Raw genomic sequence first — 26749 nt, 5'->3', positions numbered from 1 at the left:
TGGAATAAAAATGTAATTATTTATTTAATCGTTAATTATGTCGTTTCAAAAGTATTAAATCGTTTTAGAAGCCCCACTTAATTACCATGGAAACAATATTTAAAATTAATCACCTGTCAAAAATTTCATCTTGTAATTTGTTTGATTTTCAAATATGGAATTACCAATGTTTGATCAGAAAGTGATGGGCAGGTTTGCCAAGATTTTAAAATGTAAGTTCAAACTGAAACTAAATTTGTTTAGTTCAAATTGAAATGAAATCTTACATATTATTATATTCACCAAACGGGATTGATTTCAACGAAATTTTTTTACATCCCTTTCCTCCCACACTTAAATCTATAATGTTTAGGAAAATCCAAAGGCTTTTAATTTCATAGTTTGGCACATGAGCGCTTTGTACTTCCTAGTACAGTGAAGAAAGCCAAGTTTGTACTACGTTTTAATCAATCAATTGGAAGCAAAATTTCACACAGAACAGCAATTTCAGAAATAAGATTACACACCAAATTTCTTTTGACCAAAATGTTATGTTTTTAAATCAGCGCGTTTACGTGCCTGCAAATACACAGACAGACTGACGGTCATCCTGATGACTGGTTGGGTTGAAATTCTGATACGGAACTACACTTTAGCTGTTAATGTATCGAATTATGTACCTCTAGCTCTTTGCTATTTGTAGTTACTGTGTTCACATACGGACATACAGACACACTTCCTTTTAATAAATTTCGTGCAAAATTTAATAAAAACTTTCCATAAGTTTTAGTTTTTAAGTTTAGTGATTATAACGTCCCATTAAATTGGGATCATCAGCATCATTAGGACTATTTTTGGGATGAATCAAGTAAATTTGAACCACGGTCAGATGACGAAGACGACACCTGAACTGGCATCCCCCTTTCCAAGCTTCCACACACACCAGTGGGAGGACGTTTGGCCCTGACAGATTTAACGTATACCAGACCAGCTTACCCGACCGTTCTTCGGTGAAACGGGTCCTGAACCTGAAACCCTCCGAGACCTTACCATCAGGCCGCAACGGCCCAAATGTGGCACGAATACCAAGTGCCAAATTTCATCTATCTACCTCTAATCGTTTGTGAGGTATCGTGCTAAAATCGGCAAACAAAGTAATTAATTGCAAAGATGAATTTCGGATTCACAGAGATTGAATTTTTTTGGCTATTATAATACTTTCTTTCCTTTAGCAATTTCGTATACGAGAGCCCCTTAACCCCTTCCCATGATTCTCATACCCCCCCCCCGAATTTATTTTACTGTGAAAAAAATCAATAGCGTTTAGAGCACCGATAGAATGAACTCGTCAGTTTTTTTGAAGTATTAATTTTGAGTGTTTATGAAAATTGACAGAAAATTTTAAATGCTTATAATCATGAATGATACACATGCAATGTACGTATTTGTCTGTTTGGTACCCATTTTTTTCGTAGGGCACATGATATTCTTCATCATTCTACGAGAAATGGCGTAGTTCTTCCACGTTTAGAAAATATTTGAACGATTTCGAAACTTTTTGAATATAATAATCTATCTAAAAAACGTTAGTATTAAAAAGTTTGAGATGCGAATTCCGTATGTCCATTCCGATCTGATGTTTAAAGCATAGGATTCCCAAACTATGGTCTAAAATGTACTATCTCTTGAAAATATCCTTTTAAAATTTACAAAAATGTGACGTAATGTAACATCTTCATTAAGTCACATGACAAAAAATAACGCAATATGCAAACAATCAATTCGTGTTGAGTGATAAGAGCTGAAGAATTAAAACTGTTACGTTTTCAATGTGCCAGAGTCATAATTAAAGAATAAGTAGTTCCGTAGAATCATTTGTTGTTCCAATCTACAGCTTCGCAAAATGTCATGTTTCCTTGGAATACTTATAAACTATTCATTTAATCACAAACTCCATTTCGCTATGAATTCGGTTTTTGAACGCATTCATTTTGAAACGGTTTATTATTTTGTTATCATTTGTGTAAACATTTGTAATAGTTAATAGTAAATGGGTACTTTTTCATAACAAAAAAAAATTCTTTTTAGCCCATAATGTTTCATTCTAGATTTGGATTCTAAAATTAGGTTTGGTTTAGTTTAGTTATATTAACGTCCCGCTTTAAAGCAACACTGGGGCTGTTTTAGAACGAACCTTGTAATTTTGAACCGCGTTCAGATGACGATGACGTCACCTGAGTTAGCATCCCTCTTTCCAAACTTCCCCACCACACCAGCGTTCTAAAATAAATAAAAATTAGGATCGCAGTGTTTGAAAGTTGGAGAGCCCCAGGTATAAAGGGTTCTTACCTGATCTCCTACAGCTGTCCAAATGGATATATGCTCTGGTAAGTAAGTGGCAAAAATCTGAGCAGTCGCAGCTGCGTGGGGTGGAATTTCTCTGCTGCCTCCATCGAAGTGAGTGAAAGATTCTGAAAGAATGAATGGGGGATCATCAAGAAATATTCCAGCAAAATTAATTCCAGGTGCACAACATTTCCAAAATAGGCAGTTGGAATGAAAGGAATTTAAAATTACTTACCTACGTAAGATATAAATAGTGAATGAAAAAAAGTGAGAATGTTGCATGGTGATTTTTTCAGCCAAATTTTGACCAGAAATACTATAAACTATAAGAAAATTCCCACTAAAGTTTTCGTGATAAAAAGTTATTTTTCAATATTAAATTATAATTAAATTAATTAATAATTCACCTACGATGATGTTGCATAACCTCTACTTTCTTAAGAGAATTAATAAATGAATTCTGCTGCCGTCCTGGCCTAGGGGTAGTGCGCCTTCTCCGTGATCTGGGCACCCCGGATTCGAATCCTGGTTCGGACTTAGTTGTTTTCTGTCCTATGTTCTATCTGTGAGGTGAGTGAAAGCGCCCCCCCTGTAAAAAGGGGGTTGTGCAAGCGAGTATGTGAGTGTCATCTTCGTATTAGACTTCTGCCCTTGCCCTTGAGTGCTCAGGGGTCTTTACCCTCAGAAGCTACTGCCCAACTCTTTCCCCGATCTCTTACTTGGTTTGAATTGGAGTTCAATTCAAGGGGGCTAAGCATAAATGAAATCTGAGTGCAAAGCACATTAAAACATTTAAAAACTACCATCCGTTTTAAAAAGATGGTTGTTTCTTAAAATTGTACATAAATGCAGATGTTAAATGAAAACTACGTTAGTTGAAAGTATCATATTACATTACTTTCTGAACACATTGTACAAGATGTTCCAAAAGCTGTACATGATTTTTAATGTTAATTAGGCATTACCGAAACAAGTCATCTTTATAATACGACATGAGTCAGCAAATGAGAAGGGAGGGGGGGGGTCGTTACAGTGGGTTGTTTGCCAATAAATTAAGCAAAGGAAACAGATGTACCAATATAAAGTGTGCAACGTTGCTTTAGCGGAATACAACCTCCTTTATTTTATTCCTGATTTTCCCATTTTATTATATGAAATAACTAATGGGGAGCTGTGTCATAATAGCAACATATCGGCTGTCAGAGCCAATGACTCCAGGTTCGTGACTTTCCCTAGTAGCTTTATTCAAAGGAAAAGATAAAAATCGTAACGAAATTTGTTCTAGCTCGGCGTGGACTGAAAGGCTCACTGGTAGAATGCTGTGAACTGAAAACGATAGCTTGCAAGTTCGTGTCTGACTACAGGCAAGTTGCCTGAAAGTTGTTTTGTTATTGATGTATTTTCTGAAATTTCTGATTGTTCTAGAATGTTCTTATAATTTCTGCATCTTTCTAAATCTGGAAGCTTCGAGTCATTTCGTCTTAAGGATAAAACAGATGTAAGGTTGAGTTCCTTGAATAAAGTCTCGATTTGAGATTAGCGAGTGTTATCTTTGACTTTAGCTAACAAGCGGATTATCTATGCTAACTTCATCTACGCAAGAATATTTAAAACCTTCAGACTAGTCACTTTTTGCAAAAAAAAAAAAAAAAAAAAGTCAATATAATTGGCTTTTGTTTTGAGGTGAGGAAGAAAAAAATTAATTTCTTTCTGTTACAATAGATTTTTTTTTCTAAATACTGATCCAAACTCCTATAGTATTTAATCAACAACTGCTGATAACCTCTCAAATTTCTCACTGAAAGACCCAGTAGCATATTTTGAATTGGGCAGACCAAGCAGATACCTAGGACAATTAGGCTGAGAGGAACCGTAAGTAGAATATTTTTTTTAAAAAAAACTAGTTTGTAATTGTCTTATAAATAAGTTTGTAAAAAATACATATTGTACGACTGAAAAAAAATAAGAAGGATATTTATACTTTATCACGTATAAATAGTCAGATATTTATCTACACAAGTGTAAACTGGGTCAAATTAGATAAATAGAACAAATATTCACAAAGTTAATAAAATAATGAAAGAAAAATATTAATCTAAATAAACCATCAACATATTAAAAATGTGCTGGAAAATGAAATTGAATTGCAGCTCATATTAAAAGAGGGACCTCATAATGTGCATGGCCTAGGGTCGTGAAGTATCTAAATCTGCCCCTGAGAAAGCCGCCTCCACCTTCCGGCCGGTGCAGGCTTTTTCTTTCCATTCAGAAGCAGCCAAGACCGGCAGGCGGCGTTGTAGGTCACCGGTCAGGCAGTCAAGGTCGTTGCGCCGATGACGGAGGATCTTGACAACAGCAAAAACGTGATGCCCACCGGCCGCCGGGACTGACTGACCTGTTACCTACATCTCTCTTTATATATCGGCCAGATCAGAGAGAGAGCACTTGTTGATTGAATGGTGAAGGTTGAGGCATGGACAACAGCTTTTTTAATGCCCTCACTATGTAATTTGAGTGTAAACCGAGAGTATTTACATAACATTTGATTATGCTGATTGTGAGCCAATTCCATCTTGGGCAAATATGTTTTTTTCTTTCTTTCTTTTGTTTTTCTTTTTCCGATTCCAGTCTGGACGATTCGGTGCTAAAATATTCCGATAACATTTACTTCGGTTTTTAGTTTAGTTATATTAAAGTTCCAATTTAAGACAACACTAGGTCTATTTTGGGACGGACCACGCAGCTTTGAACCGCGCTCAAATGATGAGGACGATACCTGAGCTGGCATCCCCCTCTACGAGAACATTTGCAAATTAAAGGATTTTTTGGATCAAAACAAAAAGAATATAAGGTAACTAAAATAATAGCTTCAATTTAAAAAAAAAAAATCTTTTAAAAAAAGATTTTTGATATTCGATTAAAAGAGGAATTCCTTAACTCTATATTGCAACTCTACGTAGTTTCGTATAGAAAAATATTAAAAATCGTAAAAAAAATAATAATAAAATTGTGGAGAACGCTATTGCTCTACAAAAAAAATTGGAAAAAGATTTTAAATGAAAAGTATTACTAAAGTATAAATAAATTACTACAGTATTTTAGCAATACATGTTATCCTAACAGAAAAAGTTATTTTAGGCACCCTGGATTATCTCTAATTATTATTAGAAGAAAATATATAATTGTAGAGAGAGGTTGTACTCACCGAAATAGATAGCATAGAGAACAATGGAGGCGACGAATGCGCCTGCGTACTGGGCGAAAAAGAACGGCAGTACTTTCTTCCAGGAGCATTTACCCACTGTCGCGAAGGCCAACGTCACTGCTGGATTCGCGTGGCAACCTGAAATAAATCGCATTTCTAGATTAAATAACATTTCTAAACATAAAAAAAAAACCCAAAATAAAAACGAAATTGTAGTAAGCTAATGTCCAACAACAAATTAGGGAGGAATTAAAGGAGACATCGTAAGATATTGGTACGCCTCCTCCAGCTCCTACTAAAGCCCAAAACAAAAGTTAAAATATATCATTACAATGAAGTACAAAAACCTATTACTTTTGTTTGTTTATGTTTACACCGTTTTATCGTTTTATTATGACAAATTACTTATTGGTATCCATATCATTGAATATTGCATTCTTTGTGTTCTTTGACAATTTATCTTAGTCTTTATGTTTTAATTATCAAAAAAAAAAAAAACTCTGGTTTTATAATTTTTTTTCATATTTTATTCTGCAATTTTAATTTTTACAATTTTGATTTTATTTGTGTATTAATCATTTTGTATGTCAATTGGTTTATGAATATTTTTTTTTAATTATTACTATTTTCGTATACGATAGGAATGAAATTATTAAAAGAAGTGTCCCTGCCGTCCGCAAACATCCATTTATCAAACAGTTCAGTGTTTGTTGCTCTTGAAAATATAAACACTTTAATTTTTGCCCTTGTATATGGAATATAGTTCTACTTGCTATCACTCTAAAATAACATCACGATTTGTATATTCTAACGCCGTGTTTCCACACGGCCAATTATAAGAGAGCCAGTAGTTAGCATGCGTGGAAAGGGAATGACTTATGTTTGTCAAAATTCCATAATATAGATTCAAGCATTCCATGCTTGGTTATAAATTGCCATTTTGGCGTCCCCGAATTTTTCTTTTTCACTGCGTATCGAATTAAAATGGTGGATACTTACACAAAGACACATAGTAAAATAAAAATAAGTCAACATATTAAATTTGGAAAACTATAGAAAAGAAATGGCGAGTAAAATGAAAATTAAAAAAAAAAAAAAAAACTCGCTTCAGGAAGAACAAAGAGAGGGAAAAAAATGTCGGAATTAATCTATGATAAGTGACCAATTTTTTCACATCAAATTCTGCAAACGCATGAGCAGTAAGAAAAAATTACTATAGAGCGGCGTGTTGTTGTACCATACTTGCCATCGGCCGAACAGCATTTTTCAGCCTTTCTACGCATGCGCTGCCTAATGGCCGTCTTATAATTGGCCGAGTGTAAACCCGGCGTAAAATGAATATAAATGAGAGGGCATATTTATTAATAGGCGCTGATTTCAGAGTCTCGTTAAAATAAACATCTGCAGCTCTAAAGCTGTAATTTTTAAAGTTAATTTTTGTAATTTTATGATGTTACCTAATTACCGAGCAATAGTAAAAAGTATTGTATAAAAAATATACGCTCATAGGAATTATTTTATTATGATACACACAGATCTGGTTTTACTTTTGAAACACGAATGGCATGAAATGATGTACTTCTGCCATCAGGCGTACAGATCTTGTTCCTGGGTGATTTGAATCGTTTAGTATATGAATGGCTGGCATCCTCAAGAGATAAGCTGGAATATGATTATTTTCCTTCATTGAAGGAGAAAGAAAAAAAGAGCAAGAAATAGCAGAAACGAAAAGTCTGCTTGCACGTTTCTTCTCGATCACGTATGGATGAATGAAGTTCTGGTAGAGAACAGGTAATGCCTCGATGAACGCGATTCATATTTAGAAGATGTATGAATGAAAACGCGACAACGTTTTACGCACGAGTTCGTTGAGTGATGAGAAAAAATATGTCCTCAGAAAAGTGAATGTAGCATTCATTTATTTGTCTAATAAAACAGTTCTACATAAACTATAAAAGTATAGAGATAATTTTGAAAATGAACAACCAAAAAAGAAAGTATTGAATGAGGCTCCCTTAATAATCGTTTTAAGCGAATATGATAATCGTTAATAATCGTTTTAAGCGAATATGATAATCGTTAATAATCGTTTTAAGCGAATATGATAATCGTTAATAATCGTTTTAAGCGAATATGATAATCGTTAATAATCGTTTTATAATCGCTTAATAATCGTTTTTTATAATATGTTTTACCAACAATTATTATAAAATAATTCGTAGAAATAGCATTATAATATGTGGTGAGTTTTTAAACTTTTTTTTGGCAGAAAAGAAATTTTCATGACCTCCTTTAAATTATTACCAACTTTGATAAGATTTGGTCCAGTAGTTTTCCTTTTATGACCATTTCAAAGTGGAACTTTAATTATAACCATCCTGTATATTTAAAGGTAATTCGAAAAGTTTGTTGAAATTAAAAAAAGAATTGTAATAAAAGTTTTTAGGGCTATTATATGTTTCAAAATTATTAAGAAAAGCATTTTGATTAATTTTTAATTATTAAAACCTGGAAAATTCCTTTCTTAATGAGTAAAAAAAAAATTCTAACTCTAAATCTAGCAATCTATTCTATAGAATGTTTCGAATTATGTTTTGCCGGATGCATCAAGCAATTTATAGATTGAAAATGTTTAAAAGAATTCTTTAATCTGTAACGATAAGATGTATTCACCCCATATTTTTAAAGTGCATGGAAAATATAGGCGTATATTTCTTATAGCAATTTTTTTAAATTTTTATTTTAATTTAATTTAGTTTTTATTTTCTTGTCAGTGAGTAAATATTTTCCATTTGAACTAGTCATCTTTGAACTAGTTATTTTTTTCCTACAAATGAATTATTAGAAAAATTCATAACAAGGTTTGCATCTTTTTTGTTTTGTATCATACTTTGAATTTTTTGTTATTTATCATATTTTGTATTTTTTTACGTATTATACTTTGTAACTTTTTGTTTTGTATCATACTTTGTATCTTTTTATTTTGTATCATACTTTGTATCTTTTTGTTTTGTATCATACTTTGTATCTTTTTGTTTTGTATCATACTTTGTATCTTTTTGTTTTGTATCATACTTTGTATCTTTTTGTTTTGTATCATACTTTGTATCTTTTTGTTTTGTATCATACTTTGTATCTTGTTTACTTTGTATAATATTTTGAAACATTTTTGCATCATATTTTATATCATGTTTTATATCACTTTTCCCAACTCATTTACTTCCATAGCTCAAAATCTTAGTTAAATACTCAAAATCAAAAATTACCTGAGACTCCACCGGTGACAGATATGGCGACCATGAGAGACAATCCCCATCCTATAGGTGCTATTATGGAGCCTACGTTCTTGACTTCACTGAAAACAATGACAGCTATCACAGCATTTCCCAGCAACTATAAAAGAAAAAAAAGGTCCTCATTATTTATTTGCATTATTATTTATTTATTTAAATAACTTTTTATAAATATATTCAGATCAAGATTTGAAAATATTGTTCATATTTAAAACCACCCAATCTAGTTAATTATTATTAATTTTCTACCATCAGCAATCAGTTGTTCATCCACCATGTTGGAAATAAAATTATAATTATGGCAATTATTTTCAAAGAAATACACCTTATTACGATAAAAGAAAGTACAATTATATATTTGTGGGAAAGAAATGGGAGCGTTATTTTTTCTGATTTTCTTGTGGCATGTTTTATACTTAATTTCCTCACATGATGAAGAAAAGCAAGTGTACTTACTTTTCTTTACAAAAGCACTTAATTTTTTTCAAATCTGAGTTTGAATATTTTTAAGCATTATAAACATTACTTTTAATTTTTTATATCCGATTTTCCAGCTCTCTCTTACTCAGTTTGATTGATCTGGAAATCAGATTAGAATTGAATCGAATTGGTTTATTAGTTGCTAAGACTTATTTGCATAGTAACCCTATCTAAAAATGCTGCTTCAAATAATGGCTAAATAAATAAATGGTAGAAAGTGAATGTGTATTAAAAATTCTTAGACATTTTGAAATTTCTCATGCATTAAAAGAGATTTAAAGTTATAAGCATTGAGTAAAAACAAAATTCAGGGTAATATTATGGCAGATAGAAAATAAGGAACCAAATTAACTATTTCAAAATGAAAGTCATTGATTCTCCCATTAGATTGAATAAAATTCCTTAATTTGGAAATCACTAAATCTTGCGGCATCAGCCATAAACAACGGCAATTAGACTCGTATATCATAACATGAAAGAGGACCCAGGAGATTTCCCAACATCCTTCACCTTTTTCCATCATATTATCAGTCAAGGCGCCATCAAAACGAATTTTGATTGATTTATGCGGTCACTTCATAGCTAATTTTAAGAGGAAAAAATATGCAATTATTTGATGACAAAATCGACCGCAAACTCCCAGCCCTGGAACCACTCTTACGTGAGCGTTATGCGAATTCACGGACCATTCATTAGACACTTCTGTATTACTGGCGAGAGAGCCCTTGACACAATGATCCTGGGACCAGAGTTCAGGCCCAAAATAGGCCATCGATTGCACCGGAGAACCGGAAACATGGTATGGCAGGGTCATTATGTCCCATCACCTCCATTCAAATCACTTTCACTCGTAATAACTTTTGCTCACATCTGCGGGTTCAGTTAAATTTTACATCACCTTACATCTTAATTTCTAACCGAAAAGAAAGAAGTCTGTAACATAGTAAAAAAAGGTGTTTTTTTTTTTTTTTAACATGAAAAAAAGTATAGATAAACATTACTAGAAAGTGAAAGAAGAGAATTTATAATATATAAAAAAAGAATAAGAATTGTAGCAATATCGAAAAGAAAAACCTTTTTTTAGTACCATTATGAAAGGAGAAAAGAAAAGGGAATTTTTATAACATTATTAGAAAAAGAAGAAAGGTGGGAATTTATGGTATTAAAAAAAGAATAAGAATTTTAGAATTACAGAAAAGAAAAACTTTTCTTATTACCATTATAAAAGGAGAAAAGAACAAGAAATGTTTATAACATTACTAGAAATAGAAGAAAGATAGGAATTTATAATATTATAAAAAGAATAAAAATTTTAAGAATACAGAAAAGGAAAAACCTTTTTTAGTACCATTAGTACCATTATAAACGAAGAAAAGAAAAGGGATATTTGAAGCACTATGAGATAAAAAAAAAGAAGAAAAAACAGATAGGATTATATAATATGTAAAAAAGAGTGAGATAATTACTTTTATAATGTCTGAAAAAATTAAAAGAAGTGATTTCATATTTTTTAAGGAATTTTTGCCATATATGAAAAAAAGTTATAATATTTCAAAAAAAATTACCACACTTGGTGTTACTTCTTAAGTTTTAACCGAAGAGAAAGGAATAACAAAAAGAAAGATCTTTATAACATTAAAAAAGTGATTTTTATTGCAATTCAGAAGAGAAAAGGCAAAAGCATTTAAATAAAAGGAATTTTTGCATTTCAGAAAAGAAAACTTTTTTAGTACCATTATAAAAGGAGAAAAGAAAGGAGGCTTTATGAGAAAAAGAAGAAAAAATATGGGATTTTATGACAAAAAAAGAGAAGAAAAAAATATTTTTAGTTATCTGAAAAAATTTGAAGAAAGGATTTCTATTTTTAAAGGAATCATAATTTTAAAGGAATGTTTGTCACATAAGAAGGAAATAAGAAGTAAAAAATAAGTAGCTTCAATAACATTTCATAGAAATTAGAAAAAGAAAAATTTTTGTAGCATTTTTTAAAGAATTTTTTTCGATTATTACTTAAGCAAAAACAAAGAGGATTGTAGTAGCATTTTTACAGAAGCTATAATATTTTATAATTTAATAATAGATATAAAATTTACTGGAAGATTCAAAAGGAATGCCATTTATCTTATTATAACGCAGTTCTATTTCTTGAAGGGTGAACTTTAAATCTGCTACTGTCAAACAACCTCCTATTAATGTGGTTTTGGATATTTGGAGAGGGAATGCCGGCTCAAGTATGTTGTCGTCATAGGATTGTGGTTCAAAATGAAAAAAGTTCGTCCAAATGTCATTCTTATTGAATGCTAAAAGGAAATGGTAATGCAATGACATCGAACCAAACTGTTTCTACAGATATCCAGAAAAGAGAATCCTCAAGTCCTTGATTTCTTAACTAAGTATTTGAGGGTGCTTAGTTATCAGTTGGATGATTAAGATTATAATGAGAGAATAAGATAAGCAATTATTGAAAATCATTCAAATGTAAATTCATTTCAATCATGTATCCATTAGAATAAATTTTAGTTCAAAAAAAAATTAAAACGCCGTGTTTTTTCCAATCGTTTTTTAAGACAAATTTACTTATTAATAGATTTTATTTTACAGATCAAAAAGGCTAAATATTTTGAATTCAATATATAATAAATAATACAAAAATATACATATTAAACCAATCTTATTGTATGCGTTGAAAATTCTCCGTCTTTCTTTTCTTAACATGAATATTAAAATTTTTTCTCTTATTATCAAAATTATTTTTTTAAAAAAAGCAAACAAAAGAGTATTAATTAATTTTGTTTTCTTCAAACATGTCCCAATTCAACACACCTCTACTACTTAAAGTCACTCATCAGTCGATCCCAACACCCTTTTGACACACTGCTGGATGTAGGTTTTGTGGACAAAGGACACCACGCATTGACCCGATCTCGACCTCTGTGCGCCTCGAAATTTGTCACACCTAGAATCTAAGACTGTTCTTCCCATTGTTCGGAAGACGAAGAAAGTGCCTCTGTCGAACAGCAAAGGTATCCGACATTGAGCAACGGCGCATCCTTTTTGGGTTACATTTACCGAAGGGGCGTATGGGATGGGAAAATGTGTTTTGCAAGAATAAGCAAAAGTTGCTTTCTTGTGAAAGCGTTGACTGTATGCTAATGCGGAAATTCTTTGGTTTGATATGTGTGTGTAATGATACCTCTAAATCTAAATTAAAGCTTAATTTATTTCCTAATTTTTATCTTAATTTAACTCATATTAACTTTATTCTAAAATGTTCTCTTATTTCCTGATCCATTTCCACCTTTTTTATTTAATTAATGCAACCGAAACACTTTAAAATTGCTAAAATCGACAAGTTTCCATACTTCGAGTAAAGAGATAAAAATCTGTCGATATAAACAAATTCTTTTAAAAGATCCCTATAATTCCCTTACCTAAATCCACACGGGTAAAGAAATCCCTATCAGAATCTCACATTATATAATAATCACGGAGATATTTCCATCTCTCTCTTTTCGCTCTTGTGTTGTGATGTAGACGTACATTGTCGCTCTTTACTTGTACATAGATTGTGCCTCTCGGAATGGAATAAAAGCGAAGTTTAAAAATTCAAATTATATATATATATATATATATATATATATATATATATATATATATATATATATATATATATATATATATATATATATATCAACTACTTTTATGATAATAATATTTTTATTTGTTTCTTGTAGATTAAATTTTTTAATTATTTAGAAATATTAACTAAGTTTACAATCGGCCACGAATTTATATATATATAAAGTTTGGAAGCAGTTTCCAATCGTATTTTGGAAGTTCAACGTATTTTATATACATGGCAAATTTTTTGCGGTACCCGGTCTTGAACCAACGACTCTGCACATCGCCTTTGTGACCTCTTAAGCTTATCGATAACACCTGCATAATTGTGATTAGAATAGCCTTATGTATCTACCAAAACAACCTAAATAAAGATCAGAATATCATTAACAGATTATAATAGCTTATATTTGAATTGACAGAATGGTGACAAAGTCATTTATGACGGAAATTATTCACATAAAGCAGATATAAATATGAACTAATTAAAAATCGAGACAAATATGCATATTTTTGACGCGAGCGTTACCTACAAACGAAATATTTGTCATCTGTTATTATGAATATAAATGTGTTCCTCGGTGAATATAAATAACCGCCGTCTCCAAAAAAAAAAAAATTAGGTTATTTTTTTTCTTGCAAATTATTTCGAAGCAATTCGTATTATTTACTTCTTAAAGATGATCGGTCAATGAACGATAGCAGGTTGAAACGAAAACAAATGTTTCAGGTCACGTGCTCTAATGAGAAAATCGCTGGAAAACCTGTCAGAGATAGAAAGAATAAAAATAATAACAACATTGTCTCATATTTTTAAAAAAAATGACTGTTGCTCTACCAAAAAAATATACTGAGTATAAACAAAATGTTAACAACTTCCACTTCAAGTCCTAAAATAAATGAGTAAACAATAGCTGTTTTTACTTTCTCGTGTACAAAGTATACTAATAAAAGATTTTGACCACGGTAATACAAACATGCAATAATCTAAACAGATGAATTCTCGTATACGAAATATACTTATATTAAGTTTGTAATTACGATAACTCAAACACTAAATAATCTAGCTAGGTGAATTCTTGCATACGAAGTATACAAAAAAAAGTTTGTGAGCAATGTAACTCAAATATGCCATAATCTATATAGGAAATTTCATATGCAGCCATAAATATATCTTGCGTGCATATTGAAAAACTGATGAGGACTTTGTGGATTCCATGAAAGCAAAATCAACCATATCTTTACTAACAATAAAAGAGAATATATGTGTGTGTTGACACTCTACAGGCAATCCTTACGATTGAGAGTTGCAAAATTTGGCACATCTTGAAGGGCAAAAACGACCAACTCGGTGTGATTTTTTTAAAAAATTTTTGATTAGAATTTTATTAACAACTAATGGGCTTTGCAGGGGGGTTTCGCAATTACTACTGAACAAAATTGACATCTAAACTATTTAAAAATTTAAAAATTGTCTGCTTAATGACCTAAACAATGATTTTAAACAACATTTTTCTGTATAATTTTTAACACATTTCTTTTTTTACAACGAAATTCAAATCGTCTGCATTGGACATCGAGCATTTAATTGAGTGATTATTTTTCCATTATTGAAAGCTATGGAAAAAAAGATTTTGCTTATTAAATTTTTATTGCATAATATACAATGTATCAAGTTGTACATAAACAGATGCAATAGTCAGCATTAAGAATAAAATAGAACAGATCTTCCACTTTACCATCGCTTCCAAATATTGTTCATTTTACCTTCGAAAATTGAAAAAAAGGAAGGAAAATATCAATAACAAATTAAAAAAACAATTTTTTTTTTATTTTTCTATAATTTTATGGAAAATTATAAGACAAATTTATAACAACAGAAGAATGGAACATCTTTTTAATGCCGATCTTATTTATTTATTTCATTAAGATAGAAACTTTTTTCTCTAGTTTTCTTTCTTTTGAAATGGATTTTTTCAGACACATAATGAATTTATAACAAATACAACGACATAATCATTTTTCAGTCTGTAAAAGCAAACGATTTTACATCCTCAACATTGCCATTTAACATTGCATTCGTTTCTGGTAACTGTTATAAACAAACTTCAGTAAAGCGCCTTTATTTTAAACATATAGGTCATTCATATCTTTAAAACAAAGTGTGACAATTATTATTTATTTTTTAACCTAAATGCGAAACTATAATCTCAAATCTATATGTTACAATAATTCTAGAAAAGGGACAAAAAAAGTAACATTATTCGAAAGAACAATTTGTTTTCTTTTAAAGTAAAAAATGTCGAACTCCTATTCGAAAAGAAAGAAGGAAAAAAAAATTTGAAAAGTTGTATTCCAGAAAGCTATCAGTTTCTTTATCTATCTTTTGGTATATTCTTTTTTTCACACCAAAATAACCGAAACGTTTCAAAGGAAACATTCTATAAGGGTGGTGGTTAAAACTTCTTCGTACAGGAGAACCGAGTTTCCTTAATTACAGGGTGGATAGAACGTTCGCCTTCGTGTTTTGTGACACGGAAATACACGTCTCTACAATTTAGAGAAGGTGGACAGAAATGTTTCTGAGCGTTCATGATGTCTAAATGAATTTAGAATGCGATAATGACAGGTTCCATAGTAGTAGAAAGTTATATTTTTGTTCACTTTTCTTAAAAATGAAGTAAGAGTAATTCGGCGTAAAACATGGAATAAAATGGCATCAACATTCAGCTAATGTTGCCAATTCAATACTTTTAAAATTCTTACAATATAATTTTATTCTAAAAAATTGGAGAAAAATGTACAAAAATAATACAAAAATGAATATTAAATATACACACATATTCTATTTTTACAAAACTAATATTTTTGACCGATTGATGACTTTTAAAAAGCTGTTCCTATTTTTTCTAATAATCCACATATAATTTTTAGGGAAAAATATTTCCAACTTCATCTTCTATGAAATATGTATATGTATGTAAAATACAGGGTGTTTATAAAGTCCCGGACCCATTTTGATGTTTAATAACTCATAAAATAATAAAGATAGATTTGCTTCATCGGAGAACATTATGCTCTTCAGAAAATCAGCATCATCTTCTATCCTCCTTAGCATATCTGTTGCAAAGGCCATCCTCCTAGGCCTATCGTTCGGTTCCAAAACTTGAACAATTTGAACTTTGTATGCCTGTAGTCTTAATTTTTTCTTAATAACCTTGTACACCGTCGAAATTGGCATATCCAATTCTGTTGCCGCTGATCTCACAGATATTCTAGGATTGTGTAAAAATGTCTCTCTGACACGCTCAACATCAAAATCACTTGTGCAAGGACGTCTGGAACGTTTCTTATCTTCGATACTTCCAATTTCTAGAAAATTCTTTTTCCACCGCAAGATGCTGTTTTTGGATGGAGGATCTTTTTGGTAAATTCTTCTTAAATTTCTCTGTGCTTGCACTATCGATTTCATTTCTATGAACCACCATAAAATCTGTGCTTTCTCTTGTGGTGTATGCATTCTCCTTAATATCCGCTCGAATAAAACATCACATACAAAAGTACTACATAGAACAAACACATCAAAAGTAAACATAACATTGCAATAATTGCCAAAAACAAAAGAGAGAAAAGTGCAATTAATAAGCAGACAATATTTAGAAAAGTACAGATATTTAGACTGGAAAATGAAATTATCTGAAATTAACCACACGCGCAGACGATATTTACAAAAGTAAAAATATTCAAACCTGAAAAGGAAAATATATGAGTTATTCCATCAATAAATGCCATAAGTGTGTTTATATCTTTATTATTTTATGAGTTATTAAACATCAAAATGGGTCCGGGACTTTATAAACACCCTGTAGAATGCTTTACTAAATCAACGGATAGATTAGTAATGCATTGGACCATAGAATGCGTGCGACACATAGGAATGGATATTATTACGATTGAATGTTATAGGAATAAACATTACTTATACTCAATAATCTATAAAAATTACAAATTTTCTATTTTAAACGCCTTTTTGGTGAAGAGAAAGCAGACATTTTTAGGAACTGGAAATAAATGATCAACATAGATTTAAATATATTTTTCTTTGCAATACTAAATACGACAATGACAGTGTAATGTTTAAACAGTGTAATGTTTAAAATGTGTAATTAAGTTATTGCACGAGATATTTCCCATAATAACAGGTTAAGTCAATCAAAGTAAATGATGAACGACTTTACACTTTAATTAATTAGTCTATGAAATAATTATTTGTATACAATAATTATTTTTTGATAACTAGACAAAAGCACATTTGGAACAATTTGTAGATTTTTTTTTAAATTAAAATTTCAATTTGTTAAAAATTAAGCGAAAGTTTAATGTTTTTCCACTATAATTTCCAAACATATTACAGTACAAAAATGAATTCTAAGCAATTTGAAAATTAAAAAAAAGAAAAAGAATATCTTTATAATGTTGTCAACTTAAATATGTAGTGTAGCTTTTTACCCTGAATTTTGATAATTTTTACAAAATATTCAACAATAATTTAATTTTTGCAAATAAGTTTCCGGAGAGTTACTCTTTTAATGATATTACGATGCCATGGGAATCAGTTCCATATAGAATGTTCATGTACAGAATAAACAAAACAGGTATGAGGCTATTTAATTAACATAGCTTTGATGTGTATCACAATTTGATATTTAAAAATATTTGTTGAAAAAAATCATAACTAACAAATTATTCATAAGAAAAATTGAAATGAAACAAAACCAATATTACTGATGAACCAGTCGATTGCCAACATTGACAGCTATATGGTAAAATAAAAACCAACATTTTTTCCTTTATAAAGAAATTGTCTTGATCGTAGAGCACTTGTTTATTACACTTTTTTTAGAAACACCACTTAAATAGTACAAAATTCAAGTGAACTTTAGATTTTAAACATTTTTACTTTAACATAATAAATTTGTTTATGCATTTAATTGAATACTTAATATAAAACTTCATCTACGTAATTCAGTGAACTTCGTTACTTCATGCTTTAACGGTATGCATGTGTTATAATTCTAAGAAATTATTACTTAAATCTTAAAAATAGAAGTGTGTTTTTATATTTCATGTAAATATATGAAGCAAGTAGATTTTTAATGTACGCAAATAACGCAAGCGCTTAGGTTAAACACAAGATAAAAGTAAAGTGAATGTACATAAATAATTTACAAATATTTAATGTACATTAAAATAAAAACAAATAAGTATATAAAAATAAGAAATGCGCTTAATTTTAAAACATTAATGTGTTTTAAACTTTAAATAGTTTCATATATTATAACAGGTATCTTTGAAACAAAGTAAATTATACTTCCCCTTTATGAAATATATCCATCATTCTCAAAGGATAGTTCATCACAACAGTTCCAGAAGAACTCATGATTCGGTCTGTTTATTTTAGTAAATGTCTAAACAAACCTTTCTTATTACTTTGCCTCGGCAATCATAAGAAAAAAAAATTACTTTTTACATTTTAATAAAATTTCTACGATATAAAAAGATAAGGAAAATCATATTTGTAAACATTTTTCATAGTTGAGTGAAATTGCGACAAGAGATATTCTTATATAAATCACTAGACCGTTGATATGAACTACAAAAAAAAAAGATTTCTATACGAACATCTTTAATTGCTCTTCCTGCTTTATTTGATAAAGATATTAAAATAAATAGAATTGGAAGAAATAAAATTGGCTTTCATAAAAAAACAATCTTTTGGAAAAAAAAATTTTTTGTAAAAATATCGTTTGGTATTCGAAGTTCTACTGCTATTCTAGTAGATTTGATTTGTAAAAATATCGTTTGGTAAAAGTATGAAAAAACCGAAAAGTTATTCATTAGTGTTGCCACAAACAATATGTCTAAAAGAAGAACTAATAAATCACGTTGTTTTTAACTCATTTGCTGTTAATTTGGCTTAAGTTAATTAAAGCTTTACTTTTCCATCTTTGTCACCATTTCACCACTAAGTGCAATATAAATACTTACTACGATGTAATAATAATTTTTATTAAATATTTCAAACAATGCTGGCAAACCAAACCTCAAATGTCATAGATCAGGTGACACGCTATCTACCAATCACAAAGTGATATAACACAATGTTTACAAAATAATTATGTAATAGAGATATATACTATATACTACAATAAAATTTTACTATAAATATTTATTCCCAAGCAAAAATAAAATTTAAAATTGTTTGCAAAGTTCCAAATATTTCTACAGTCGAAATTCTTTTAAGTGAGAAGCCTATTTCTTTCCTCTTTGATTATGATTTTTTTCCCATATTAGCAGCCATTCAGTGAAACAATTTAAAAAAATCATTAATTTTAAATTTTATCAAATACGTCTTTGTTTTGTTGTGTTATGTTTTTTTTACCAAACAAAATATTATTTGTCCAAGAAAAATTAAATTTGTATATACAGTAATAGTCAAAATTTGGGAACCTTTTGTGAAAATGCATTTTTAAATTTGATGAATCATAAAAACAATTTTTTTAACAGAAGTATCATAAAGTTATTCATAACGTAGCCATAAACATAGAAATAATGTCATTTGCAAAACTTCTCACTTAAAGGCCGTTTATACTTATTTGGGTAAACTTTAGCATCTGCTGCGGCCTTACAGCATCGTTTCATGCAATGCTTCACCAATGCTTTTAGTTTCTCAGCTGTTTAATGTAATATCATGATTTAATTATTGCTTCATTTAATTGGTTTTTATTGCTATGTTGCTTCTGTGTAACAAGTTTACCGAATCTACTTCGATTAGATTAAAGTCAATGCTTGTTAATAGGGCCCAGGCCATTCCAATGGCAAAATATGATTGCCTTGAAGCTCTTTTCACATACTGTGGCTAGACGACATGGAGCTGAATTCTGATAAATTATGAATTCCTCATTATCTGGGAATGTCGTCACATATGGAAGCCAGCAAGCAGTCCAGGAATGAGTATTTCCTGCATGTGTTCTTGGACATTTATATTCTCATTAATCACACCAATTCTGTCCATGGAGTTTGCTGTCACAAGACTCTAGATTGTAACAATAATTGAATGCAATGGATGAATGTATGGTGCACTTAGGTACAATGTAATCGGTAAGGGAATTTTCTTCTCTTTATATATTTTATACCGCCGTTAGCAAATAGTGAAGCTTTGGTCTCATAATTTCAAATCATTCTATCTCATTGTTCTATTGTCCTGTTAACAGTTTAAATCTTTCCACAATTTTCTGATTTTAAAAATCGTTTTTTCGTGAAATTCTTTTATTTAGACTAGATTCCTGTAATTTGAGTCGAATGGCCCTTGCATTCAGCATGACATCGCATTGTGCCATTTCATTTTGTATTTTCCGAAATGATTCTTTTTTTTTATCATGTAGACAATGTTTTTTTAATTAATCTATCATCACGCTGTATTAAACATCTTCTTCTGACTTAACCAATTTGGTATTCTGTGTCGAAAATTTTCTTATCTTTTCAAAAATCTAAAAATGCAGCCTTTAGTTAGATTTCCTGATTAATTTTTCTATTTAATTTCATTATAACTAAAGCCTTGTTTATACAATAATAAATTTCTAAACTTTTTTATTTTTAAACTTTTTTTATTTATTATTTTATTTATTAATTTATTATTTTATTTATATGCTTATTTATTATTTTATTCATTTATTTATTATTTTATTCATTTATTTATTATTTTATTTATTAAATTTTTAATTTACTTAATAATTTTTTTAAATTTTTTTTTTAAATTTTATTTATTTAATTCGTTTTTACGACACTCAAAACAAAAAAATACAAAATACAAAGACCAACTTGATAGCAGCCATAAAAAGCATTAAATTACCTTCTCCTCTTAGACCCAAATCGTGGTGTCAATTACTGAATTCTATTGATAAAAAAATTCCAATTTATTGACTTTCTAACAACTATTATTCATTGGCTACATTCAAATGAAGAAAACTCATGTATTAAACAAGGCGTTTATTCTGATTATTTACCTATAACTTTAAAAATTAAAGAAAATTGAACATATTTCATTTATTTCTTGGTTTAGTTACAATAAAAAGGATATGTAACTTTGGGATATTATGGTAAATATTATAACTGTTATGAGCAATTAAATCTCAAAAAATACACTTTTTACAAAAGGCTTCCTGGAATTTATTTGTCGAATTTTACGTAAAGATAAAATGTAAAGCTCTAGGTAAATCTATTTTCAATTTATCTAAGGAATACCAGAGTTGGAAAAAAGTAAGCTCACCTTCGATGTCCGAATCACACGAGAAGTGTTACTGCGATATCATTTTAAAAAATTAAAACGTGCCCTCTTTTTTTTTTTTTTTTTTAATTTTTGAAAATGATATCAATGGTTACATTTTTTATGTGACTGTGACGTCACATAAATTACCACTAGCCATTTAACTTCTTCATGGCAATTGAAATACAGTTTTAATAGGGACAAATAATTTCCCAAGGAAAGTACCTTAATTTGTTCATACGTGATCAGTATCCCAAATTTGCTTTGTATGCTTAATACATTGTTATTTGAAATGCGAGACGGTTTTACCAATATGAGCTGTCCTATACCAATACATGCTCCTCTTTTTAGCTCACCTATGGAACATATTTTATCACAAAATAATATTCGTTTCGATATCAACGAAAACATATTTGAGAAGTTCAAAAAACTACTTCGATTAAGAAGTTTTTATACAAGTTCAAAATGTTCCATAAACATTGTCACCAAAACCAAACAAAGAAAGTATAAACAATGCGCCACAATGTTGGAAATACGGATATTCAAGTACAGTGTTCCATAATCCAGAATTGTAGAATTATTTCCTGGGTATCTTACTTTATAACTTTATTTTAGAATAAAGACGGAACATTCTATTGTTTCGGATTCTTAAAGGAATATATGATGATTTTATATTGTTGAAATATTTTGGCTGAAATTACGTTTTTATGTTGTCTTTGTATATTTTGTTTGACCTGGAATTTAAAATATGTGATATATCACAAGTATGTATCTCATTTTTAGAACAAATAAACCTAGTAATAAATATTCGAAGTAGGCTTTATATGGGTTTTAAGTAGGAAACGGGAAAAGTAACGCTGACTGCAAATTTTTAAATCTGTAATTTTTTCCGAAATTTTCGTAAGAATAATAAAAGAATAATTTGGTAAGATTAATTCGTAATTCATTCGTAAAACCATGAAAAATATTGAAGCTTTTCGTATATTCGTATATATTCGTAAAAAAAGAAGCATATTCGTATTTTATTTCGTTTTTTTTTTTTTTTTTTTTTTCATATTATTGTTCTAAAGATTTTCAGAGAACTTGAGAAATATTTTTCACAATTACATTTATTTACTTATCTAATTTTTCCGAAAAATTAGATTACGTTTTATTACACATAAATAAACGCTTAATAACACATAACGAAATAAACGTTTTATTTCGTTATGTGTTATTAACATATTCTATGTAATTATGTATTCTATGTAACATATTCTACCACCAAGTTCCGAACCACCACATTCTACCACCAAGTTCAAAACGTTCCGAAATAAACGTTTTATAACACATACAAAATTACTACGTTTTCATGATATATATCAATATCCACCATACTGTACAATATTGTAGAATACTTTCCCTAACTTGGAAGGCTATTCTACCACCAAGCCAAAAATATTCCTAAATAATTTCAAATAATCACTTAGGGTTGAAAAATGTTTTTTTATTCCATAATCTTCTTCCATTCCATATTATCCTCACAAACAATCAGGTATCAAGATAGAAAAAAATGTTATAAAGTAAAAATCCTAGACAAAACAATTATTTTTTTGACAATACAGAAAGATAAGGCATTATTTCCAGCAATTAATGGTCGGTTCCTAATTTTATCAAAAGCTTTTTTTAAGAACAAATACATAAATTAGAAAATTTTATACTAATCTACATTGTAATAGAATTTTTGTTCTGATAGATATACCAAAATTCGTTTTTCAAGTTTTTAAATACATATCTAAAGCTCATTATTAATTTTTCTTTTATTTGACTGCAAACGATATTCATCATCTAAATTTTATTCAATTACTGGTCTCAACTACAAGTGAATTTTTCTTTAATATTGAAAACTAAACAACTCGCGACTGTTTGGTTCGCAGTGAATGTTGGTTATAAGAGATAAATCATTTAGATATAATATCAAACCCATAGTTTCGCCAAACTGTCTGACATTAGCGCTGCATTATTTTAACTTACTTAAGTTTTATGTATTGAGTACAAAAACTTTTCTAATGGAGTCAATCCCATAGCATCATAGGATTGTTGAAAACTTAAATATCCGGTTCTTTTTGTTTTCTAAATTTCACGATATTGTAACTTCACGTCATTATTCATTTTGTAAAAACATAGATATCAAACAAAATTCTCGTTTTTTTAGCTTTCAATAAAGAGTGAAATCAGGCGATCAGATAGTTAATGAGACAATAAAAATGGTTTGCCCGTCATAGCAAAAACTTAATCTATTGTTGAAAATTTGGAAAAAAAATTTAAAAAATGACTCAAATTCAGAATATTTTGCAAAATTATTAAAATGATATGATTAAAAAAACAATCTTTTAAGTTTTGGAAAAGTGTAAAATTCACTTTTGTGAAATGGCATTTTCGGAATTTTTAACAGAAAAACAATAAAATTTCGATAAATTTTTAATGAATTAAAATTGTAACTAAATTTTTTTTAAAAAATCGCTCTGAGTTGCATATTTTCACCCACAAAGTATTATGCTCCAAGTTTGGTGCTCTAAGTTAAACGGTTTGGCATGTAAAGCGCCAATATACATATACTTTCATCTTTATCATTAGAAGAGGTAATTCTAAATAAATTTTCTACATTTCTGGTCTTGGCTGCGACTCATTTTCTTCTTAATATAACATAGCTCAAGTGATTTTTTTTCTACTATACACAGTTGCAATCAATGTTTATTTATTATAATTCGCTCTGAAACGCAGTAAGTTATGGGGGTGTTTTTTTTTTTTTTGAATAAAATTAATTGGTTAAACGAACATTTCATTTCCAGTTAGCTTATTAATTTCCCACTGAACCAGAAAAGTTGAATCAAATAACTCAAAAATAAGCGAAATGTATCATCACTTTAGGAACAAAGTTCACAAAGAAACAATAAAGGAACTCATGAAACCATTAAATGGCAAAAAAGCGAATCATCCATTAAATTGTGACCTCAATCGGTTCTGTAGAGAACTTCTCAGTCAGGCCATCGGTCCAAACTTACCAGCATTTGTTTCTGAACAAACAAAAGAAGAAAATCCAGCATACGAAGAACTTCTAACAACCGACATGCTATAATGATTTAAAAAAACATGCAAAGTATAAGCGGTCCGTTGCGCAAGTCTATCCGACCCCATAAACCAAAATGGTAGCATGGAACTTTGCTTGTCTAATTTGGAGTGTGACATCAAAAGGGCCGATACTTTTCGGAAAGTGAATATACCCCTGGGGTTCTTCTTGTCAAGCGAAGACACAAAAGAAACACTTAAGTCTTCTACTGTTCCCACTCGAACAAAGCAGACAGGGCTGCTGGTCAATGTGTCGGATGGCAAAGTGGCCTGACTTGTAGACAGTGTGGTTTGATAATGCCGGGACTGTCAAGGCGTGTGAATGTTGAAACCGATGACGCACAGTTTGCGTAACAGGACGGAAAATTAATTGAACCCTAATTAAAACTGGATTGGAGGAATAATTTATGAAGCATTTTTTTTTCTCGTTAAAATTGTTTAATGGCTTAGAAAAGTTCGTGTTGGAATAAAAAAAAAAATCTCAAGTTTTATTACAGGACATAAATCTTATTTAGTTAGTTTTAGCAATAAAAGCATGGATATCTCCAAATCATTCAGAATATTGAGAAATCAATTAGATGAACGCACTCAGTTTCAGAAAATGAATAAGTGAATTATGGATTTTTATGATGCAAGAGATATAAGTCTTTGCTAGCCTGAACTCAATATAATGTTTAACACAACAGTTAAAATATTGAAATGTTTTTCATTATCTTAAAATAGTTTTTTAAAAAATTATACAAAAAAATTTGCCATTTCATAGTAAAAAAATTAAGTTTAAAGTACAGTGTATGAGTAAAGTGAAGTATAACATTGCCTAATTTAATAAGCTGTTGCAAAAGGGCCTAAATTTTGCAAATGATTGGTTAAAGGCAAATAATGAATTTATTTATTTGATATTTTATTTTATTTTTCGAATATAATTTTATATTGATTTGCATTGAATGGAAAATAATTTTTCCAGCAATTCCAAGTAACAATTGAGAATTCATTTATTAATTTTTTTCAAGTCTGAGAATAGATAGATTTTATAGTGTTATTATTATATTCAATATAACGATTTCAACATCGAGTTTAAAATTGTATATGACTAAAATAACTTCAACCTTATGCAACTTTACTTATTCTACATTTCGTAAATAAAGTAGGAAAGATGCTGCGAATAAAATTATTTTTTATGTATTTCTTTCATAACAGTTATTGCTAGTAAAAGTTATCTCGGAAATTTTAATGTAAGGACATTTTTTTGGTGTCATAGTTCGAATTTCCCAACATTACTTATCATGAATTGTTTTTGTCCTTTCTCTACGTACTAAACGCATATATATATTTTTGACTACAAATATTTTCACTTCAAATATTGAAAGCTATGAAGAAGATATGTGATATGCTGTGTCCAAAATGCATCTGCAAATTTTACACTCTGAATAACTTTCGACACTATTTTTTCACAAATTAAAATACGTTTTTCTTGAATATTATATAATTTACAAATTACAGGTCGTTGGAAACGTGATTTAATTAAAAAAAATTTTTTTAATAACTGTTGCAATAGATGAAATTTCTGTTTTGAAACTCGGCAAATCACTTAGGGTACAGATCGTATGCTTTTCAAGCATAATCAAACAAAAAAGACGAATATTAAGTCAACATCTTCAATTTGGTTTGGCGTTGTTTTGGTGCAACAGCCATAAATTTAATTTCTTTTTCGATGATGCAACAGAACGCTTTTACGAGATTTAATGATCAGCTGATGGTGGATGCGTAATAGAATGAGATACCAAATCCGAGGTCCTCCTATTCAGAAATTGAATGCCTAATACTATATACTACATCCAAAAAAAAAAATGAGAAATATAAATGATTCTACGACTAAACGTTTTTTTTTTACCTTTTTAAAAATTAAAACATGTTTTTCTTTAATATTAGTGAATAACTGGAAAAAAATTCGATTTCTTTGTGAATTTTCACATTTCAGACAAGAATCAGAAAAAAAATTTCTACCAGTCAATCTGAATATGAAAATTCCAAAGCAAATACTCAAAACGAATGAAATCGTTAGGAAATATACCCACCCCCCTGCAGATTTGTACTAAATTTTAAGAGAAACTCGGTAGTGAAGATGATGTTTTTCCGATTCGCGATCTTAAAAACAATATAAAATTTATATAGGTGGAATTAGGTATTTGTTTTTATCATCAATCATTATTAAATCTGTGTTAAATCTCTCAAATAATTTACCATCCGTCGGGCTTTTACCTAATCAATGGGACATGGTGGCCTCCGGTTCGGAACCGGAGGTTTCAGTTTCAAGACCCAATTCCACCAAAGAACCATCGTATAAGCGGGTATGGTGCGAGTTAAATCCGTTGGGGACAAAAATTCTCCAGC

The 26749-nt window shown here is 29.7% G+C and overlaps 1 protein-coding gene across 4 annotated transcripts in view; it reads right to left on the bottom strand.

Annotated features, from left to right (window-relative positions):
- The window catches only part of LOC129960568 (aquaporin-9-like), a 119407-nt gene that overhangs the window by 16475 nt on the left and 76183 nt on the right, over positions 1 to 26749 (bottom strand). For all 4 annotated transcript variants that reach the window (XM_056074070.1, XM_056074086.1, XM_056074077.1 and 1 more), the window contains 3 exons: positions 8797 to 8923; positions 5531 to 5668; positions 2329 to 2450 (listed from right to left, as the gene is read on the bottom strand). In XM_056074070.1, the coding sequence (XP_055930045.1) occupies positions 2329 to 2450; positions 5531 to 5668; positions 8797 to 8923 (387 nt within the window). The remainder of the gene's footprint in view (positions 1 to 2328; positions 2451 to 5530; positions 5669 to 8796; positions 8924 to 26749) is intronic.

Source organism: Argiope bruennichi, chromosome 2, assembly GCF_947563725.1.
Source record: "Argiope bruennichi chromosome 2, qqArgBrue1.1, whole genome shotgun sequence".
In the NCBI taxonomy this organism is placed as follows: domain Eukaryota; kingdom Metazoa; phylum Arthropoda; class Arachnida; order Araneae; family Araneidae; genus Argiope; species Argiope bruennichi.
This window is presented reverse-complemented; position numbering and strand designations above follow the sequence as displayed.